This window comes from Setaria viridis, chromosome 4, assembly GCF_005286985.2.
Source record: "Setaria viridis chromosome 4, Setaria_viridis_v4.0, whole genome shotgun sequence".
Classification (NCBI taxonomy): Eukaryota; Viridiplantae; Streptophyta; class Magnoliopsida; order Poales; family Poaceae; genus Setaria; species Setaria viridis.
In genome coordinates, this window is record NC_048266.2 from 11901132 (window position 1) to 11919056 (window position 17925).

Below are 17925 nucleotides of genomic sequence, written 5' to 3' on the forward strand. Positions count from 1 at the left end.
CCGACGAGCCACGACGAGCCGCCGACGAGCCATGACAAGGCGACGACGAGCCGCGGCACAAGGGAGATCTTGCTGCATGTGGACGAGCTATTGAGGAGCTGCTGGACGTCAACATGATCGACTAGTACCACTACGTTGATCGACTTCGCTGCATCGACGCGAATCTACATCTTCCGCACCAGTAGTGCGTCGAGTGGTAATCCTGTGATCCTTATACGACAGTTTTCCTGGTTTACACGGTAGAAAATTTTGTTTTGCGCTAGTGTAGCCTACCTCGTATCCCAACACTTATAACCTCCTCGTCCAAGATAATGAAAGTATTTCTTCTAATGAGCATTATCGGTGTTAGTTTTAGTTGCCTTAGCACTCTTTTGCGACTATTTGAATTGCACAAATGAATCCCAGTGATTTCTTAACTTTATGTGCTTTATGAAATCTGGTGTAAGGCCCTTCTTTATGTAATCTTTGTTTAGATCCTTTTTGTATGTCTGAAAAGCAATTGCACCCTTATGAAAGCTCCAATCTTTCACTTTTGCTTCATCTACACCTTCGAACGTGAAGTTTTCTTTTATCTGCTCCCATAATATTTCCTTCTCCCCATTAGGGACCACACTTATTGGGACCATGATTGTGGGGACCATGCTCTCATCGATTTCAGGGCATTTCCAATTCTGAAAGCTTATTGGGATTCTATCTCTAACAAGAAATCCAATTTGATTCACCAATTTGATCTTAGCATTGTCTGGAGCAGTTGGTTCACCCTCTTCATTAATTTCCATGATGATGAGACGTCCCTCTAGCTTCTTCTTCGGGCCTCTTTTCCGTTTAGGCCTTCTCGATCCAGATGGCTGGAAATGAAAGAACTATTAATTCCCAATAATCTTAATAAGTATAGAATTCAAATCGTGTTTATGTATACTAATTGCTATATCTCGTCTTGTTTCCTATCATTGCCTCACTCCGCAATTGGTTCCTCCTCATTGCCATCACCAGACACGTTGAGGTAGATGTCAGTTTGGCTGTGATCGACCTCTTCGTTTGGTTGATCGTTCATGCGACCTTGAGCAATCAAGTCCATTAGGTATTCCTCGTCCAATCGGACCTACTCATCCTCTGATCGTGCCACTTTAACAAATATAATATAAAAAGTATTATTCTAAGAAATAGTAGGCATCAACAATAAAAAGAATGACTAAAAAAAGAATCAAACACTTGGTACAATTTGTTACAATAAATGACTAAAAATTTATTTACATTGAATTGCGCGTCATTTACAACCATCATCAAATATTTTCTAAAATATTATGCACAATTATTACAAAAATGACTAAAAAATAAATGACTAATAGTTATATATTTTGTAACAATAAATGACTAAAAAGAATGAAACACTTATACAATTTGTTACATTTCTAATATTTATGCACATTTCTATAATTTATTGAACTATTTGATGAATTTCTAATATAAATGACATCCAAAATATTTACAACGAAACGTAGTCGTTCACCATCATAAAATTTCTTGAAAATTTCTAGAAGTATCAAAGTAATTATCATTTTTTAGACATTTCTAACAATTAACAGGATACAATAAACATGGCATAATCAATGTTGTATAATTTACAATTAATAGACTTTTCCAAGAATTTTTCTATATTTTCTAGCTAATTCAAGAATTTTTCTATAATTTCTAGCTAATTCAACAATTTTTCTACAATTTCTAGCTATTTTCATATATTGCAGAAATAAAACAAGGAAAAAACAAAAAAATGATGTCACCCGACCACGGGCTAAGGTCGGTAGAGAAGACATGAAGCCCGCGGACGGCCGTGCGGTACGGGCACGGGGAGGGGGCAGCATTAGGGATGGCAATGGAGTGGGTTGGGGTCGGGTGGAGCTTCGGCAGACCCACCCTCGAAACCCGAGAATAAAACCCACCCAAACCCGAACCTTGTTTTGGGTGACAATGTGCACCCACCCCGAAACCCGCGGGTGCCCGAAACCCGATGGGCCCCCTGAAACCCGAGCAAGACAGTGACAGATCACAGTTAACGAGTGAGGGGCGGGGGCAGGTGGCGGCGCTCGCAAGTGAGGCGTGCGAGCACCACCGTGGCGAGGGCGAGGGGAGCAGGCGGCGCTGCGGGCGAGGTGCGGTCGTGTGGGAGTGAGTGCGGGCTTGCGGCGCAACGCAGGGAGAGTGGGAGACGGCCAGATGGTGGAGTGGGTGGAAGAGGATAGGGTTGGGAGAGTTACATATCTAGGGTTTCCAATTGCTTGTTGGGTTGGGCTACATCTAGTTTTTGGGCTAGAATGTAAACTTTGGGGCCCCGTGGGTCACCTGCAGGGGGGATTAGAAACCCGCCCCTGCCCATTTTTAGGTCCCTGAACCCGCAAACCCGTGGGGGAGGAGGGGGTGACAGACTTGCCCCTACCCTTATCGGGTCTAAAACCCGTGGGTTTCAGGTCCAAACCCGCTCGAATGTCATTCCTAAGCAGCGTTGCCATCGGGGTGAGGAGGCTAGCGGAGAGGCGGAGGTGCTGCGCGAGGAGGGCCAGCTGCACGAGAAGGGACTCCAATCGAACTCAGGTTGTCAATAAAGTCAACACAAAACTCAATGACCTCCTCTGTTCCATATCCATTTGCGATGCTTCCTTCTAGACGGGCACGATTATGAACATATTTCTTCAAAACTGCCATAAACCTCTCGAAAGGGAACATATTGTGTAGAAATACAGGACCGAGAACAAAAATCTCTTCAACAAGGTGGACTAGAAGGTAGGTCATGGTATTAAAGAAGGAAGGTGGAAAGGCCATCTCAAAGCTGATAAGGCATTGCACCACATCATTCTACAGCTATAGTAGATTGTTTCGATGGATTGCCTTCTGAGAAATCATGTTGAGGATTGCACATAGCTTCACGATTGCAATTCTCACATTCTCTAGTAGAGTACCCCTCAGTGCAACAGGCAGCAATTGTGTCATCAGGACGTGGCAGTCATGGGCCTTTAGATTTATGAATTTCTTCTCTTTAATATTTATTATTCCCTGTATATTTGAGGAGTAGCCCGATGGGACCTTGATACTATTCAAGCACTCAAACATGCTTTCCTTCTCTTTCTTGCTGAGAGTGTAACTGATAGGATGCAAGTAATATCCATCATCTCTCTTTTCTGGATGTAGGCCAACTCGTTGTTTCATACATTTCAGGTCCCAACATGCTTCAATTGTATCCTTTGCCTTTCCATATGTACCTAGGAAGCCAAGCATGTTCGCAAAGATTTTTCATCAGGTGCATCACATCGATTGCATTATGGACATTAAGGACTTCCCAATAACGTAGCTCCCAAAATGTAGACTTCTTCTTCCACATGGGTGCATGTCCATCCTCGTCGTTCGTAACAGGTTGGCTATCAGAGCCCTTGCCAATGTCTACTGTCACATCTTTTATCATAGAAAATACACGTTTACCATTACGGTGAATGGGCTTAGTACGTTTTTCTTCCTCCCTTTCAAAATGCTTCCCTTTCTTTCTTAATGGGTGCTTAGCAGGCAAAAATCGACGATGACCCGTATACACGACCTTCCGACAGTGTTTCAAATACATGCTGCAAGTATCATCTAAACAAGGCATGCAGGCTCGATATCCCTTGTTTGTCTGTCCAGACAGATTACCAAGTGTGGGTCAATCATTGATGGTTACAAATAGCAATGCTCGTAGGTTAAAATTCTCCTTTTTATCCTCATCCCACACACGTACACCTTTTACCTTCCATAACATTAAAAGTTCATCAACCAACGATATTAGGTAAATATCAATGTCATTGATAGGTTGTTTTGGCCATGAATAATTACTGGCATCATAATGAACTTCCATTTCATGCACATCCAGGGCAGAAGGTTCAACAGACATAAGGTCACAAGCCAAGTGCTATGACCACTACTGAACTCACCGAATGGATTGAATCCATCTATACTTAAACCAAATCGTATGTTCCTTGCATCCTTTTCAAACTCGAAAAATTCTCTATCAACTATTCTCCACTAGGACCCATTAGTGGGGTGTCTAATCATTTCATGTTGCTTACATTCTTCTTTGTGCCAATGCATCAACTTTGCATGTGCCTTGTTTCTGAACAAATGCTTCAAGCGTGGTACTATAGGGAAATACCATATTACCTTTGCAAAAACTTTCTTCTTGCTGGCCTGCCCCTCAACATTACCGGGTCATCTCGCCTGATCTTATAACGCAGCGCTTCGCACACAGGATAAGCCTCCTATTTCTTGTAGTCCTCATCGTGATGGAGGATATAATCATTAGGACATGCATGTATCTTTTGTACCTCCAAACCCATATGGCAAACAACATTTTTGCTTCATACGTTGAGGACGACAATTCGTTCCCCTTGGGAAGCATGTTCTTTATGATTTTCATTAACTCATCAAAATCCTTATCAGAAACTCCATTGTTTTGCCTTCCATTGCAACATTTCCAGTGTGGTACCCAACTTTTTGTGCCCCTATTTGCAATCTGGGTACAACAATTTCTTATGATCATCTAACATATGCTCAAACTTCTTTCAGTCCTTCACATTCTCACGGTCTTCCTTTGCATCTCACAGCACCTGACCTAAATCATCGGTCGGACCTTCTTCTGCAACCATCTCTTCTTCAGCCTCGTCCATTGCAGCATCTGCAAAGGCACCTCCTTGAGTCCAGTCAGGAATGTAGTTATCATCTTCTTCATCATCATCATCTTCCATCATAACTCCTCTTTTCTCCTGCTTGGTTCAAATGAAATAGTTAGGCATGAATTCTGAACTGTATATGTGGGCATGAATAGTCTTTCTGGTTGAGTAATCCTTCTCATTTTTGCAAATTCGGCATGGACAACAAATGGAACCAGACGACGACTTGTTGGACTCTACCAGATAGAGAAAACCACGCAAGCATTAATGTACTCCATGGAGCGTTTGTCCACGTTGTACATCCATTGTTGATCCATCTACAAAATATTATCGAACCAAAGATATTCTGATCATCCATATAATTATACCTGAAACATAACCAACATGATACAAATTTTATTAAACTCAAATATTGCTGAAAGTTTAGATAGAAATACACAAATTTAAATTTTAGACCCAAACAACATGATAAACTATGAGGCTTCACCTGGTACTAATGGGTGACCTCCAACCGGTACTAAAGGGGGTCACAGGGGGCTCCTAGGAAATTAGCCGTTAGACCCGATACTAATGCTTACATTAATACCGGGTCAAAAATCAACCGGTACTAAGAGCTAGAACAATGCTTAGTTTTCCAGTAGTATCATCTGATCCATTATGAAGTCTATGCAGTCATGTTTCTAGAGATTTTAAAAGTTTGATGTCTATCTACAATCTGGCATGGAAGTTTCAAAGAAAACAACTTTTTCAACAAAAATGGTGGTCAAAACTAATGTGACAACTCACGACCTTATATCAAGGATCATAGTAACATATTACGTGTGCATGTACTCATACCGGTGGAAAACGCAACATTAGTCCCAGTTGGTAGGGGTCGAAGATCCCAAAAATTTATCTGGGACTAAATTTTCGAGACACAAGGGAGTTCTTTAGTCCCAGGTGAATCACCCGGGACTATACCAATCGGGACTAAAAAGGTTAAAAAAATAAAAAAAATTGGGCCACGTGCCAGGCAGGCCAGTCGCCCGCCCGCCGCCCACGCCCGCCGCCACCCGCCTTAGCTCCACCGCCCGCGACTCCACCCGCTGCCCGCGCCTCCACTCGCTCGGCCGCCCACGCCCGCTTGCCGCTCGGCCGCCTGCTGCCTCCGCCGGCCCGCTCGGCCGCCCGACTACCCGCGCCCGCCGCTGCTCGGCCTCCCACCCACGCCGGGTGCCTCCCACCCGCTCGGCTGCCCGCCGCCTCCGGCTGGCTAGCGTCGCTCCCCCGCGTGCCAGCCCTGCCCTTGCCCCGCGCCGCTCCTCACTCCTAGTGAGGGGCGAGCAAAGGGGGAAGCGGAGGGTCAGCAGAGGGGGAGGGGGCGGCGGTGGCAGGAGGGGAGGGGGTGGCGGCGGCGCAAGGTGAGGAGGAGAGGGAGAGGAGACAGATAAAAAAAGCTAGAGGTGAAAGCAAAGAGGCGCTAGAGGGAGAGAAAGGGTGAGGAGGAGAAGATAAGGGTGAGCAGGGAGCTGCGTGGAGGGACATTTTGTCCCGGTTGGAGTCACGAACCGGGACTAAAGACCCTCCTTTTATCCTGGTTGGAAATTAACTGGGACCAAACCTTTTGTCCTTATTGGAATTACCAATCGGGATAAGGGGGGGTTCTTTTGTCCCGATTGGAATTTCCAATCGGGACAAAAAGGGGGAGCGTCAGTAGGATTTTTTGGAGCCGTTACAACCGGAACTAAAGGGGGGCCTTTAAGTTCCGGTTTGTATTTACAACCGGGACTAAAGTTCCCCCCCCCCTCCCCGGCGGTGGCCTTCGGTGGTACAATTTTGACTCGGAACTAAAGTCACTTTAGCACGGGTCCAATATTAACCGGTACAAAGGGGGTGGATGGAAAGTCATTCTCTACTAGTATTAATATGGACAATGGGCCGGGCAACGATTCCTTCCTCCCTTAATTTGAATATGCATATGTGTATATATTAACTGTCTCGGAAAAAGAAAACGTATATATTGTCATGAGAGAGCAAGAGATAACTATCAGGGTGAAAGGGTCTTTAGCATAGTGGTTAGAGCACCTAAGTAGCACCCAGCATATCCGGGTTCGACTCCCCGTGGGAGCAAATTAAAACAGTCTTGAATAAAAAAATATAAAAAATAGGTAATAAAAAAATTATAAAAAAATGCTGACTTGGGTAAAAAAAAAAAAGAGATAACTACCGTTTCATCATTAGCGCGTTGTTTGATCTTAATGCAGTCGCCACCATGAAGTCATTAGCGTGTCGTTTCATCTTATCACCACCAAGTTCCTGGTGTGGAACCAAGTGTATGCTCCACAAATCTTAAGTCGTATTGTTGGGGGCATGCATGTAGGGCTAACTATTGAAAATTTAAACCTTACTTATTTGACTACATGAACTGAAACTAACAAAAGGAATTTCTTGAAATTTTTTTTTGAAATGTAATTTCTTGAAATTGGAATCACAATAACTGAGTAACATGCCAGAATCGGAAGTGAAGATAGCGAAGATATAACTCCATCTTGAACTATACATACATGAGGTCAGTATTGTCAAAAAGGGTAAATAACTAAGGGAGTAGACAACATGATCATCGTACACAAAGATCCAGAGATCCGGAAAAAAAAACACATTTCGATTGCTCCAAAAAATTGAAACTTGGCACTGTAACTAAGTCCTTATCAGTTTGAGACATGGCTAACACAAATTTAAGAAGAGTTGTTTCATATTTTTTTGTGTGAACTTATAATAAGTTGCTACGTAAAATTTTAGAATATGCATTATGTACCTTGCACCGAATATTTTCTATGGTTGTGCCCTCCTTTATCATGATTTGACCACTTTCTAGGATATGGCCTTTTTTGTGTAGGTTGCTTCTTGTTCTCAGTGTCCAGTTCTAATATTGCCTTGACACCCACTTCAACAAAGGCAAATGTATAGTTTCGCCTCACAATTTGACTTCGCTAATCGTGCTTTCAAATATAAGAGAGGCTCCCCTGGCACCCACATTCGTATCAGTTAAACTATCTCTTCCCCGAATTATCATGAAAAAAGAAAAAAAAACAACTCCTTGTAGAGAAGAAATAAATGAAAATAATCAAAGAGTTGCCACTCTTCACTGAGGTACACTAGAGGATTATTTGCCGTTCCATTATTGTTTCAATTCACTGCCATGTGAATGGTAGTAAACACTGAAATTTTGATCTTCGGTTTACAAGAAAATGAAAAATATGTGCCCTTTATGCCATGGTTGCTAGACCAAAAGTATGACGACTCAACAGCATGCGCTTCATATAACAGAAGAATACCGTTACAAGTAGATTATCAGTGTGTTAGTTGCCCATAAATTAAACACGTTGACTTGCCATCGTTACGACATTAGGAAGCGACTTTGGGGGCTGGAGGAAACAAAGAAAAGTGCACCCGGGCCCGGCCGGCCGGCTACCCATGGCCATCCTTATCAGCGATATATGTTACTCTACGTTCTTGTAAGCCTATCTCGTGGATATATCATATATCTGGTTATGCGAGATCTGTGCTTCCATGGTCGTCCTCCCTTCTCACAGCGTCAGCACCGTGTGGTTTGAAAAGAACGATATCATTAGAAATAAAAAAGCACAACAAAACCACCGCCACAAGGCCTAGAAACATTCTAATGCCATAAATTAAATTTTTTCGGAGGCCCCACGTTTGGTTGTTGATCGACTAGTCTGATCCATTGTGAAGTCTATGCAGTTATGCGTCGAGAGATTTTAAAAGTTTGATGTCTCTCTATCTATAATATGGCATGGAATTTTCAAAGAAAACAATGTATTCAACAAAAAAATGGGGGTCAAAGCTAATGTAAAATATTATGTTTGCATGTACTCAATATGTACAATGGGCCGGGGCAACAATTCCTTCACTTTGAATCTACATATGAGTACGTACGTCCAACATATATATTACCTGTCTCGGACAAAGAAAACGTATATATTGTCTTGAGAGTGATCAAGAGATATTGACTCATGTCGTATTATTGGGGGCCATGCATGCATGTAGGGCTATTTGAATGTTTAAACCTTAATTGACTACAAAAACTACGAAAGGAATTTCTTGAAATTGGAAGCACTGGTATACATGCCAGAATCGGAACCGAAGATGTGCCAAGTTTGCATGTTCTTTTTCCAAAAGTTGCCATGCAAACTTGCTTCGTAGAAATTTAAACAAAAATGACAAAATTCACATGCATGTGCACCCCAAGACAAATTCATACATAGCATCAGAAGTTTAAGACATGTGGCTAACACAAATTGAAGAAGAGTTGTTTCATATTTTTTATGATTGCCTTTTGTGCCTCTTATATTCGAAAATACAATCAGCGGAGTCAATTTGTGAGACGAAACTATACATTGCTTTTGTAGAAGTGGGTGTCAAGGCACTATTAGAACAGGACATTGAGAACAAGATTATTACAAGAAGCAACCTTTTTATATATATATATATATATATATATATATATATATATATATATATATATATATATATATATATATAAAAGGACATATCCTACAAAGTGGTACATTGAGGACGACGATGCTAAAGCCTGAAGACCAAGATCTCGCATAACCAGATATATCCATGCAATAGGCTTACATCCTCAATGTACCATGTCCCAACAATAGTCTTAATCCATAACGATCAACCCATGGTTTTAAATACGCGAATTTTTTATTATCGGATTAAAATTTATTTGTTTCATGTGAAATTCTTGAAGAATTTGCCTCGATGATAAAAGCTTCGCACTCGAGGGTGATCCACGCGTCCTTATGAGAACAACAACCGTGGTCTCCGTAGACTCTGTTGACCAGTAGTACTTCATTTTGGGCCGTTAAACAATTGGAGGCCCGAAATAGCATTCTCGTCTCGTCTGGGCCGCTCGCTGGTCTTCCGGCCACCCAATTCCCCAATTCACGCCTGCCCGGTGCTCGTCCGCTCGCGCGTCTCCTCCTTCTAGAACCTTCCCCTCCGGCGGGATGCTCCTTCCCAAGCTTCCGAGCCCTTCCCGCCCATGGCGCCCTTGCCTTCTACCAGGCGCGCCTCCCCCTCGCCCTCTTCCTTGCCCCCGCATCTCTGCGAGGACCTTGCCAGGACGACGGCACCCGCTCTCCGCCACCGCCTCCTCCTCCGGGGATTCCCCACTTCCTCCCGCAAAGCCGTCCGCATCGAAGAAGTCGCCGGATGAGATCGGGAGGTGGAAGGCGGTGCCACCTGGAATGCGCGAGTCCGTGGCTGTCCATGAAAGCGAGGACCCGTCGACGCCACCGGCGCCACGGACAGCCCTGTGGTCGGCGAGACGGAGGGCGCGCGCTGCATGGCGGAAGATGGCATCTTGGGTGCCCAGGAAGGCCCGGAGCGTCATGCTGCTCAACCTGGTCACCCTGATCTTTGGTACGGTCGTATAGGTCCTCGCCTTATTGAGAGTTACGGGTTGTCCCTGTTTGCATCTCATCTGTTCGATGTTAGGCCTGAGAGAAAAAAAATGGTGAAGTGGGGGTCTATTATTAGGTGCTCATTTCTCTGAAAATTCGGCTATTTTTCACTCTCAACATGTGGATTCGCAAATTTTGTTGAAAGATGTGGTTTCCATTTCATCTTTTACATTATCAGCATATAGGGCCACAATTAATTCCATTTATTCCACATTTCTGGTATGTAAGATTAATAAAACGATGTATTTTAATAGTGTCATCAAGCGAAAAACACATGTATGAATTTTCAAGAAATATTGTTAGGAACATGCAAAGCTTGCTTTACCTCATCATCTGCTTTGTATTTGGTGAGTTATAGTAGTTACTCTGAATTTTTCTCCCACATATTCAGCTAACATAGTTCGTTCTTCCAGCTAGCAACATTTCGGTTGTGAAAGAGGCGGAGACTCTGTTGGATCCTGACCTTTTCAATATGTTAAGGTTCACCATAGCAGCCATTCCATTTGTGCCATTGTTACTAAAATCACTCAGAGATATGCAAATCTTTGTTAGAGGACTAGAGTTGGGCATTTGGGTAAGCTTGGCCTACCTGGCTCAGGCTATTGGTTTAGTTACAGCTGATGCTGGCCGTACATCTTTCATTTCTGCACTCACTGTAAGAACTCTTTCTCAGGAACTCTGCAATAATGTCTTACCTATAGTATATGATTGTATCACTGTTCTTTATTCAACTGCTACAGGTTATCATTGTCCCTTTCTTGGATGGTCTTGTTGGGGCAGAAGTACCTCCATATACATGGTTTGGAGCACTTTTATCACTTCTTGGTGTTGCTATGCTGGAGCTAAGTGGTTCTCCGCCATGTGTAAGTTGGATTATCTACATGGGTGGGTTAACATGTTTGTTTGGACCTTCCGTCTGCTTGTCTTATGGCATATGATACTGTGCTCTGCGCCTCTGCCAATATTACTGTTGTCTTAAACTTTGTCTCATTATATCGCTGCTTTTGTAATGCATATTTTGAATGCTTCAGAAACAATTACATAACATGCATTTGCCATACTGATTGATGTTCTCAATTCTCATCCCATGCTCTCATCAGGTTGGTGATCTTCTAAACCTCATGAGCGCCTTTTCTTTTGCAATTCATATGCTCAGAACTGAGCATATTTCCAGAAATATGAAGAAAGAGAATTTCTTAACTCTTGTTGGATGTGAGGTTAGTGTTCTGACTGAAACTCACTGCCTCAGTCATGTGAGTTCTTTTCTGTTCCCCTTGTCAACTTTTTTGAACAAGTGCTGTTAAACCAGGTGTTCGTTGTAGCTATAATATCAGCAGCCACATACATTTTGAAATGCTTCATCTGGAACGTGCAACACTGGAATTTCAAATCATGGCCACCAACAGAGTTATTTGGTATGGCTATGTCGTTGCCCTGGCCAGCAATTCTTTACACAGGAATATTCTCAACTTCATTTTGTTTATGGGCAGAGGTTTGTATTTTGTCATCAGGTATGCTCTTTGCAGATGAGCCCATTTTTATTATCGCTAATGATTTTCCTTTTTCCAGGTGGCTGCTATGCGCGATGTATCGGCTACAGAAACTGCAATAATTTACGGTCTCGAACCAGTATGGGGTGCTGCTTTTGCATGGGCAATGCTTGGTGAGAGATGGGGCATGACAGGATTTGTTGGAGGTATTTTCATCATAGGTACGCTTGTCACGTTCTCAGTAACATCTTGTATTATAAATTTCAATATTTCAGTTATAGTAATTTTGATATGTCTCCCTGAGAAGTTTTCAGAATGAAAAGTTGACCTTGATTCTCCCTTCTTTTTCAGCCAGTATTAGGCATAGAAGTTGACCTTATTTTGTTCCTAATTTTGTTTTTCAGTCGGTAGCTTGATGGCTCAGATATTTGGATCAATCCCAGATACATCTGGAGGGGACACTTACCAGTTGAACAGCTGAGTAAATACTGTACATAGGTCGCCTTTCTTCATGCGCCCCAACAAATTGCAATCCGTGATGAAGCATTTTTTCCCTTTCATACGGTAGCTGTTGGTGCCTATTAACCTAGCAAGGATGACAATGAAAGGAAATCTAACAGATATGACTAGTAGGCAGTAGTACAATGAAGCAATTGGCTTGACAAAGATGAAGGTGGCTGAAGAGTGGTAAGGGCAACTCAGGCACACGAACTGTAATCCAAATTGCTACCATGTGACTCCCCAACACAAATCCATGCTGAATTGTGGCGTTGATCACATGACCGGTTCAGATGGGAAATGATTCAGTTCAATCAGGTCAGGAAACTGAAACACGGATATGTTGTGCATTTCTAACTTTTGAGTCCGCTGTTTCCTGTTGTAAATCCAAACAGACGATAAAAAACAGTATTTGTCGTTTTCTTTTGAGTAACATTCTTGTTGTTTAACATGAACCTGTTTCCTCGCTGATTTTGCATCAAGCTTATCTCACAGCGTCAGAAACATATTGATCAGCCCTTCTTTCATCATACTGCTGTCAGAATCAAGACAGCCTGTGTGTAGCCCACGCACCCCTGCTAACAATGCTTCCAGACGGCCAGTCCTATCCTCATTAGCCCGGGAACCTCCATTTCACCAGCAACAGGGTTGCCTGGCATTTCAGGCATTAGGTAATCCGATCCTTCATCTTGATTGGCTCCATGGTTTCATTGGGTTGCCTACCCCGACTCGGGCCCCGGCCCGCCTGTCATTGCAGCCGCAGTGTGCCGGACCCTCGCCAATAAAACTGGTCACGTACCTCTGACCACCGTCCACACCGGCCTGTGTGTCTCCTGATTGTCCTCTTTAGGTGAGCGCATTCAGTGGCATCACGAGGCCTGGAGGCGAGGGCTGCTGTGGCATCCATCGCCTGTGCCTGGCATCATTTTCCGAACGCTGCCGGCGTCCAAGGAACAGGGCACCTGTGTGGCAGCCATCACCACCGCAGCAACGCAAGTTCAGTCACCAGAGACGACTGACCGGGTGCCGCTCTTTCGCCCTCCTAGCACCTGGGTTTTTTCAGAACAATGATCAAGAATTGCTAATCCCTGCTACAATGGCCTTGGGCAGTCTTGATAGCTCCTGGAAGTCATAGTTGTTATCTGCCTTGATCTGGTGATTTCAGAAGCTGTCGGATCAAACAGATCAGGTGGTGCGAGTGGCAAACTTTGTTGGAACCACAACACCTCTTGAGACAAACAAAAATAGGACGTGGAAAGGAACATACTAAAAACAAAAGAGGAAAAGATGTAAGGAAGTTGTAGGACAAAAAGAATTGAGGTGGGAGAAAATAAGACAAAATTAGAGATTGGCCACTACTTGGCTAAGTAGTGGTCGACCACTAAATATCAAACTCTGAAATATGTCAGTAAAATTCATACGTCAGGAAGTCTAAGGAAAGATATAACCAGGTTGTACTTCCAAAACCCCAGGTTGTACAAGTCAAAACAGGAGATAGCTTCTACTCCTTCCACTTTCTATATTTTTGTTACAGGGAATGTGGAGGATTGCAAATAAGAAGACAAACGGTAAATCTAATCATGTAACTAACTCAAAAAGAGGAGGGGACACGATAGGCTGGCTGTTCAATAGTTGTTGCTGTTGTAGCCGATGTAGTTGTTGCGGTACCGCATCCCGTACTGCTCATAGAAGGTGTCTCCATAGTTCACGGCCTTGATTTCCACCATGCGACGATTACTGTCCACCTCCTGGACCGCGCCAAAGACGATCTCGTTCGTCGCCTCGCAGCTCTGCTCATAGAACGTCTGTGGGCCTGTGGAGTACTGCCTGTGCTGCTGCAAATGTTGCTGCTGGTGATACAGTTGCTGCTCTGGCTGCTGCTGTTGAGGGTGGTGGTGATGGCTGTCCCAGCCGTTGAAATAAGGATGCCCGTGGCGGACATGGTGGTGGATCTTCTCAGGCTCCTTCGTCATGAACGCGTAGTTCTTCTGAGGGGTTGGTGCTCTGGTGTCCAGAGGTGGAGGCGTCTCATCGTGTGGGATGGCATAGCTATCTTGCACTGGCCATGGGTTAGCTCTTCGCTGTTGGTGATGGTATTGGCTGTTCAGGCGCTTCTTTTTGGAACCTAATATCTCCGCCACGGATGATTTTGCCCCTCCAATGAGTTTGCCAACTGAGGTGAAGAACCCCTCTTCAGTTTCCTGTTTTGCAGCTTCATGTTCCCTTGGGATTAGTGGGGGACGAACATAAGGATTCATAGGCTTCTGGTACGGAGGGATACTTGCAATGCTGGGTCTTGGAGGAATTTGAGGTTCCTGTATGGTAAAATTTGTATTTAGAGATGTAACTGTAAAATTAATACATGAATGACGCAAGCAAAGATAATACATTTGGTCACCATCTCTATTTTAACAATAGTCTAAAATACATCAACAAAGTAATTTTCATGATTTATTTTCTATGCGCTTTTCTATAGATGTTTTTGAGTGTCCTTGATATCAATACACTTTGGTTGTTCATTTTACCTAACAATTCACTGCCTAACCAATAAAATCAGTTATCTAAAGCTGGAATATCATCTAAACACCTAGTTACTTGAATCATTTATTTAGATGAGCTAACAAGCCTGCATTTTAACTTATGGTACACATAGTTTTGGTAGTTGTGAGTATTGGTGTTGGACATAGAGAGTGAACAGGCTGGAATAAAAGGATGACGAATACTAGCTCTAGGGTAACCAAAGGCTACTGATAAAGTACCCATGCACCAATCTGCTGGTTTACAGCAGGCCTACAGGGGTTGTGGTACACGAGCTAGTTGGCCAACTCTACCTGCTGGCTGGCAAATGTATTCTGGAATAAATTGAAATAGTATGACTAACTTACATCCGTTGTTGATGCCATCCCCAAAACCCGTCGTTGGAGCAATGCAAGCATGTAACCAAAGAAACCAGCAGCAAAAAGCAATGCAATTCCTGTGAGAATTGATAATCAGTAATTAGTGATCGTAGATGTAATAGGGCCTTTCAAAAAATTTGTCATGTCATTTGAATAGTGAATTCAATGCCAATCTGTCTGAATTCACCGAGCAGTAGTCAAATCTTTGGTCAAGCAATACTAATTGAAAGCTTAAGTGCAGCATACCTAGAGGAAAACCAGCTTCATAATGATATGCACAGTCATCATCATGTAGTGGAATCTCCCGGATTGCTTGGTTTCCTCTATCGATGACCATGAGGGAGCAGCTACTACTGATGTACTGGATTTCAAAATCAGTTGAGAATTTTGCATCATCACTCGGCCCATCTATGTGCCCTCCTCTAATTGATTTCCCTCCAGCAATTGTTGTAACCCCTAATATTATTAGAACATAATTTGTCAAGAACTTCATCAGCAAAATAATAAATAAGGACATTCACAGGATCTACAGGAAGATCCTAAACGAATTCCACCGAAAGCCAGACTCAATTGGAATAAAGATGCATAATCCCTTCCGAAGAGCGTAAATTAATTAGTCCATTATGAAGGTAAACAGTTACAAGAGAAACACGAATGTGCTAAAAGAGTTTGAACATAAAAACAAACGCCAAGGCTCAACCAGCTGTACAAATTTGAAGCAAAACATATTGCTAATCAAGAGTAAAGAGTAGAATGCTGTTTATATTTTCTTTCACCACAATTTCCTCTAGGTATAAAGTTTGAAATAAGTGCTGAAGAAGCAATTGTTTGGTACAAATAATCTTCTGATTCACTCTGACATGCTACCTCATTCCAGATGCAATTTTTGGGCACAAGTACTAAATAAGTGGAGAAGCTCAAGGAAATCAAAGAACATAGGATGCTTGGGGGGACCAGACAATGTCATGTGGGCTACCCCAGAATGGGCCATTTTAGCTTACCTGTATCACTGATCTTTCTTATTGCCATGTTCATAGCGTCTGCAACATAAATGTTGCCCCTATCATCCACAGTGAATCCCTTAGGATGGTTCATCCTCGCTTCTCGCAGCCTTCCATCCACATGACCAGATAAACCTTCTGGAGAACCAGCAAGAAGCTTCGGCCTGCTATCTGCATTGTTGGATCCATTTTCAGAAGATTCATCAGGATGAGATAATCTGGGAAGCATCTTTTGCTAAACAAAATGTGGGTGATAACTTCACTACTGTAAAATATAAATGATATTGTTGCAGTGAGGGAAGTGTGACTGACATGACATTTTCCCATACAAAGTTGTAATGTCAAAAATTTTCAATGGTACCAACCTATAGTAACATTAGACAGGGGATATTGCTAGTAATTTCAGGCAACTAATTCATACAAAATTTTCACTAACCATTTTTCAGATGAACAACAACTTCTAACATGTGAAAGCAAGGAAGTAAAGAAACAGTTCATAAACAATGGAAGTGAAAGATACTGAAGGAAGACTCCACAAACAAGGGGAGTGAAAGCGACCACATTGCAAAGAATTATCATGTCACATGTCTATAATAGACATCGATAAACCAACAAACATTTCACAATCAAGGAACAGCCTTTGCCGAAATTAGCATGCAACATCACCCCCTACCAACCACCCACAAGAACACCTCATTCACATCATCCACGCTTAGCAGAATCCCATGAAGGCCAATTTATAACCAAACCTGAAAAGGACAGGGAGTGATTTCGGAAGCAGAGCGTGCTCACATCGTGACAGCGGCAGCTGGACCCTGTAGATGTTGCTGTTGATGGAGTCGAGCACGAGCAGGTCGCCGGCGGGGGTGACCTCGACGGCGTGCGGCTCGATCCCCAGCTTGCTGCCGTCGAACACCGTGTCCACCGCGTACCCGCCCTCGTACCGCACCATGGACCGCGCCGACGCCGCCGTCCCCGCCGCTGACACCACCAAAATCCCGAGACGGCGAGCCGAGTCAAGAAAAGGAGCGAACGAATAAGCCAAGAATCGGAGAGACCGCGGCGATTACCCGTCTTGGTGGCGGCCGATTTGAGCGACCAGAGCCGCTTCGCCACCGCCGACGCCGTGGTGGACACGAGCCTGCCCGCAATCCCTGCCACCCGACACATTTCAATCGATCAATCAATCAGAGCAGGCAGGAAGGAAGCCGCCGACCAAGCGAACCGAACGAGGCGGCGATGCCGAGGAATAAAGGAGCTCACTTGCGGGGTAGGAGGACGCGGCGGAAGCGGACGGGAAGAAGGCGGCGCTGAGCAGGAGGGCGGCGGCCAGGAGCGCCGGCAGGCCCGCCGCGGCGGCCTTGGCCCCCATTGCTTGCTTGCTCTACCCCACCGCGCGAGCGCAGCTCCAAGAACCGAGAGGAAATGGAGAAGCTTTCAGGGGAAGGGGAGCAGAACCGCGGAGGGGAAGGGCTGTGTCTGTGTGGGGAGATATGAAGAGGAGGAGGAAGAAGCCATTTGAGGACAAAGTAAAGAAGGTTCAGAAAGCACCAAGAATCCGGCCTCTTTTGGGGCCCGGCGGTTCTCGCTCGCCGGGTGGAAAAAGAGGGCGGAGAGAGAGGGGTAAAGCGAGGAGGGAGGGAGGGAGGGAGGGAGCGCGGTGAAAGAGACGAGGAGGTGGATGTGGTGGCTGCCGCTCTGGCTGCTGCAGCTGGAGGACGCTGCTGTTACTACTCGCCATCTTGCCTCGCTCGCTCCCCTCCCCCGTCTCTCTCTGGTTTCCGTCGTTCCGTGGGACGGTGGGAGGTTTTAGAGGGGGCCCGCCTAGGAGGGGGGGAACTGGCGTGCCTCTGCCTTGTGGTCCCAGCACTGTG

At 44.2% G+C, this 17925-nt stretch overlaps 2 protein-coding genes across 2 annotated transcripts; one reads left to right on the forward strand and one right to left on the reverse strand.

Moving 5' to 3' along the window:
• The first annotated feature begins 9610 nt into the window (after positions 1-9610).
• On the forward strand, positions 9611-12602 carry LOC117852922 (uncharacterized). Its single transcript, XM_034735226.2, has 7 exons — positions 9611-10124; positions 10579-10820; positions 10906-11028; positions 11266-11382; positions 11475-11657; positions 11735-11876; positions 12060-12602. The coding sequence occupies exons 1-7, from the start codon at positions 9710-9712 to the stop codon at positions 12134-12136; spliced, it is 1299 nt and encodes a 432-aa protein (XP_034591117.1). The 5' UTR covers positions 9611-9709; the 3' UTR covers positions 12137-12602.
• An 882-nt stretch (positions 12603-13484) lies between these two features.
• On the reverse strand, positions 13485-17719 carry LOC117852921 (uncharacterized). The gene is made up of 7 exons (XM_034735225.2): positions 17315-17719; positions 17122-17205; positions 16844-17032; positions 16052-16222; positions 15297-15506; positions 15039-15127; positions 13485-14468 (listed from the first exon to the last, which is right to left on the reverse strand). The coding sequence occupies exons 1-7, from the start codon at positions 17421-17423 to the stop codon at positions 13779-13781; spliced, it is 1542 nt and encodes a 513-aa protein (XP_034591116.1). The 5' UTR covers positions 17424-17719; the 3' UTR covers positions 13485-13778.
• Between the last annotated feature and the right edge of the window lie 206 nt (positions 17720-17925).

What these genes read in the sequence shown, in the direction of transcription:
- LOC117852922 (XM_034735226.2), top strand. Translation starts at nt 9,710, where the DNA reads ATGCTCCTTCCCAAGCTTCCGAGCCCTTCCCGCCCATGGCGCCCTTGC. An exon ending in CTTTCATTTCTGCACTCACT is followed by an intron (nt 10,821 to 10,905) that starts GTAAGAACTCTT and finishes CAACTGCTACAG; the next exon opens with GTTATCATTGTCCCTTTCTT. An exon ending in TAACTCTTGTTGGATGTGAG is followed by an intron (nt 11,383 to 11,474) that starts GTTAGTGTTCTG and finishes CTGTTAAACCAG; the next exon opens with GTGTTCGTTGTAGCTATAAT.
- LOC117852921 (XM_034735225.2), bottom strand. Translation starts at nt 17,423, where the DNA reads ATGGGGGCCAAGGCCGCCGCGGCGGGCCTGCCGGCGCTCCTGGCCGCC. An exon ending in TGAAGCTGGTTTTCCTCTAG is followed by an intron (nt 15,128 to 15,296) that starts GTATGCTGCACT and finishes CAATTCTCACAG; the next exon opens with GAATTGCATTGCTTTTTGCT. An exon ending in GGATGGCATCAACAACGGAT is followed by an intron (nt 14,469 to 15,038) that starts GTAAGTTAGTCA and finishes TTTACCATACAG; the next exon opens with GAACCTCAAATTCCTCCAAG.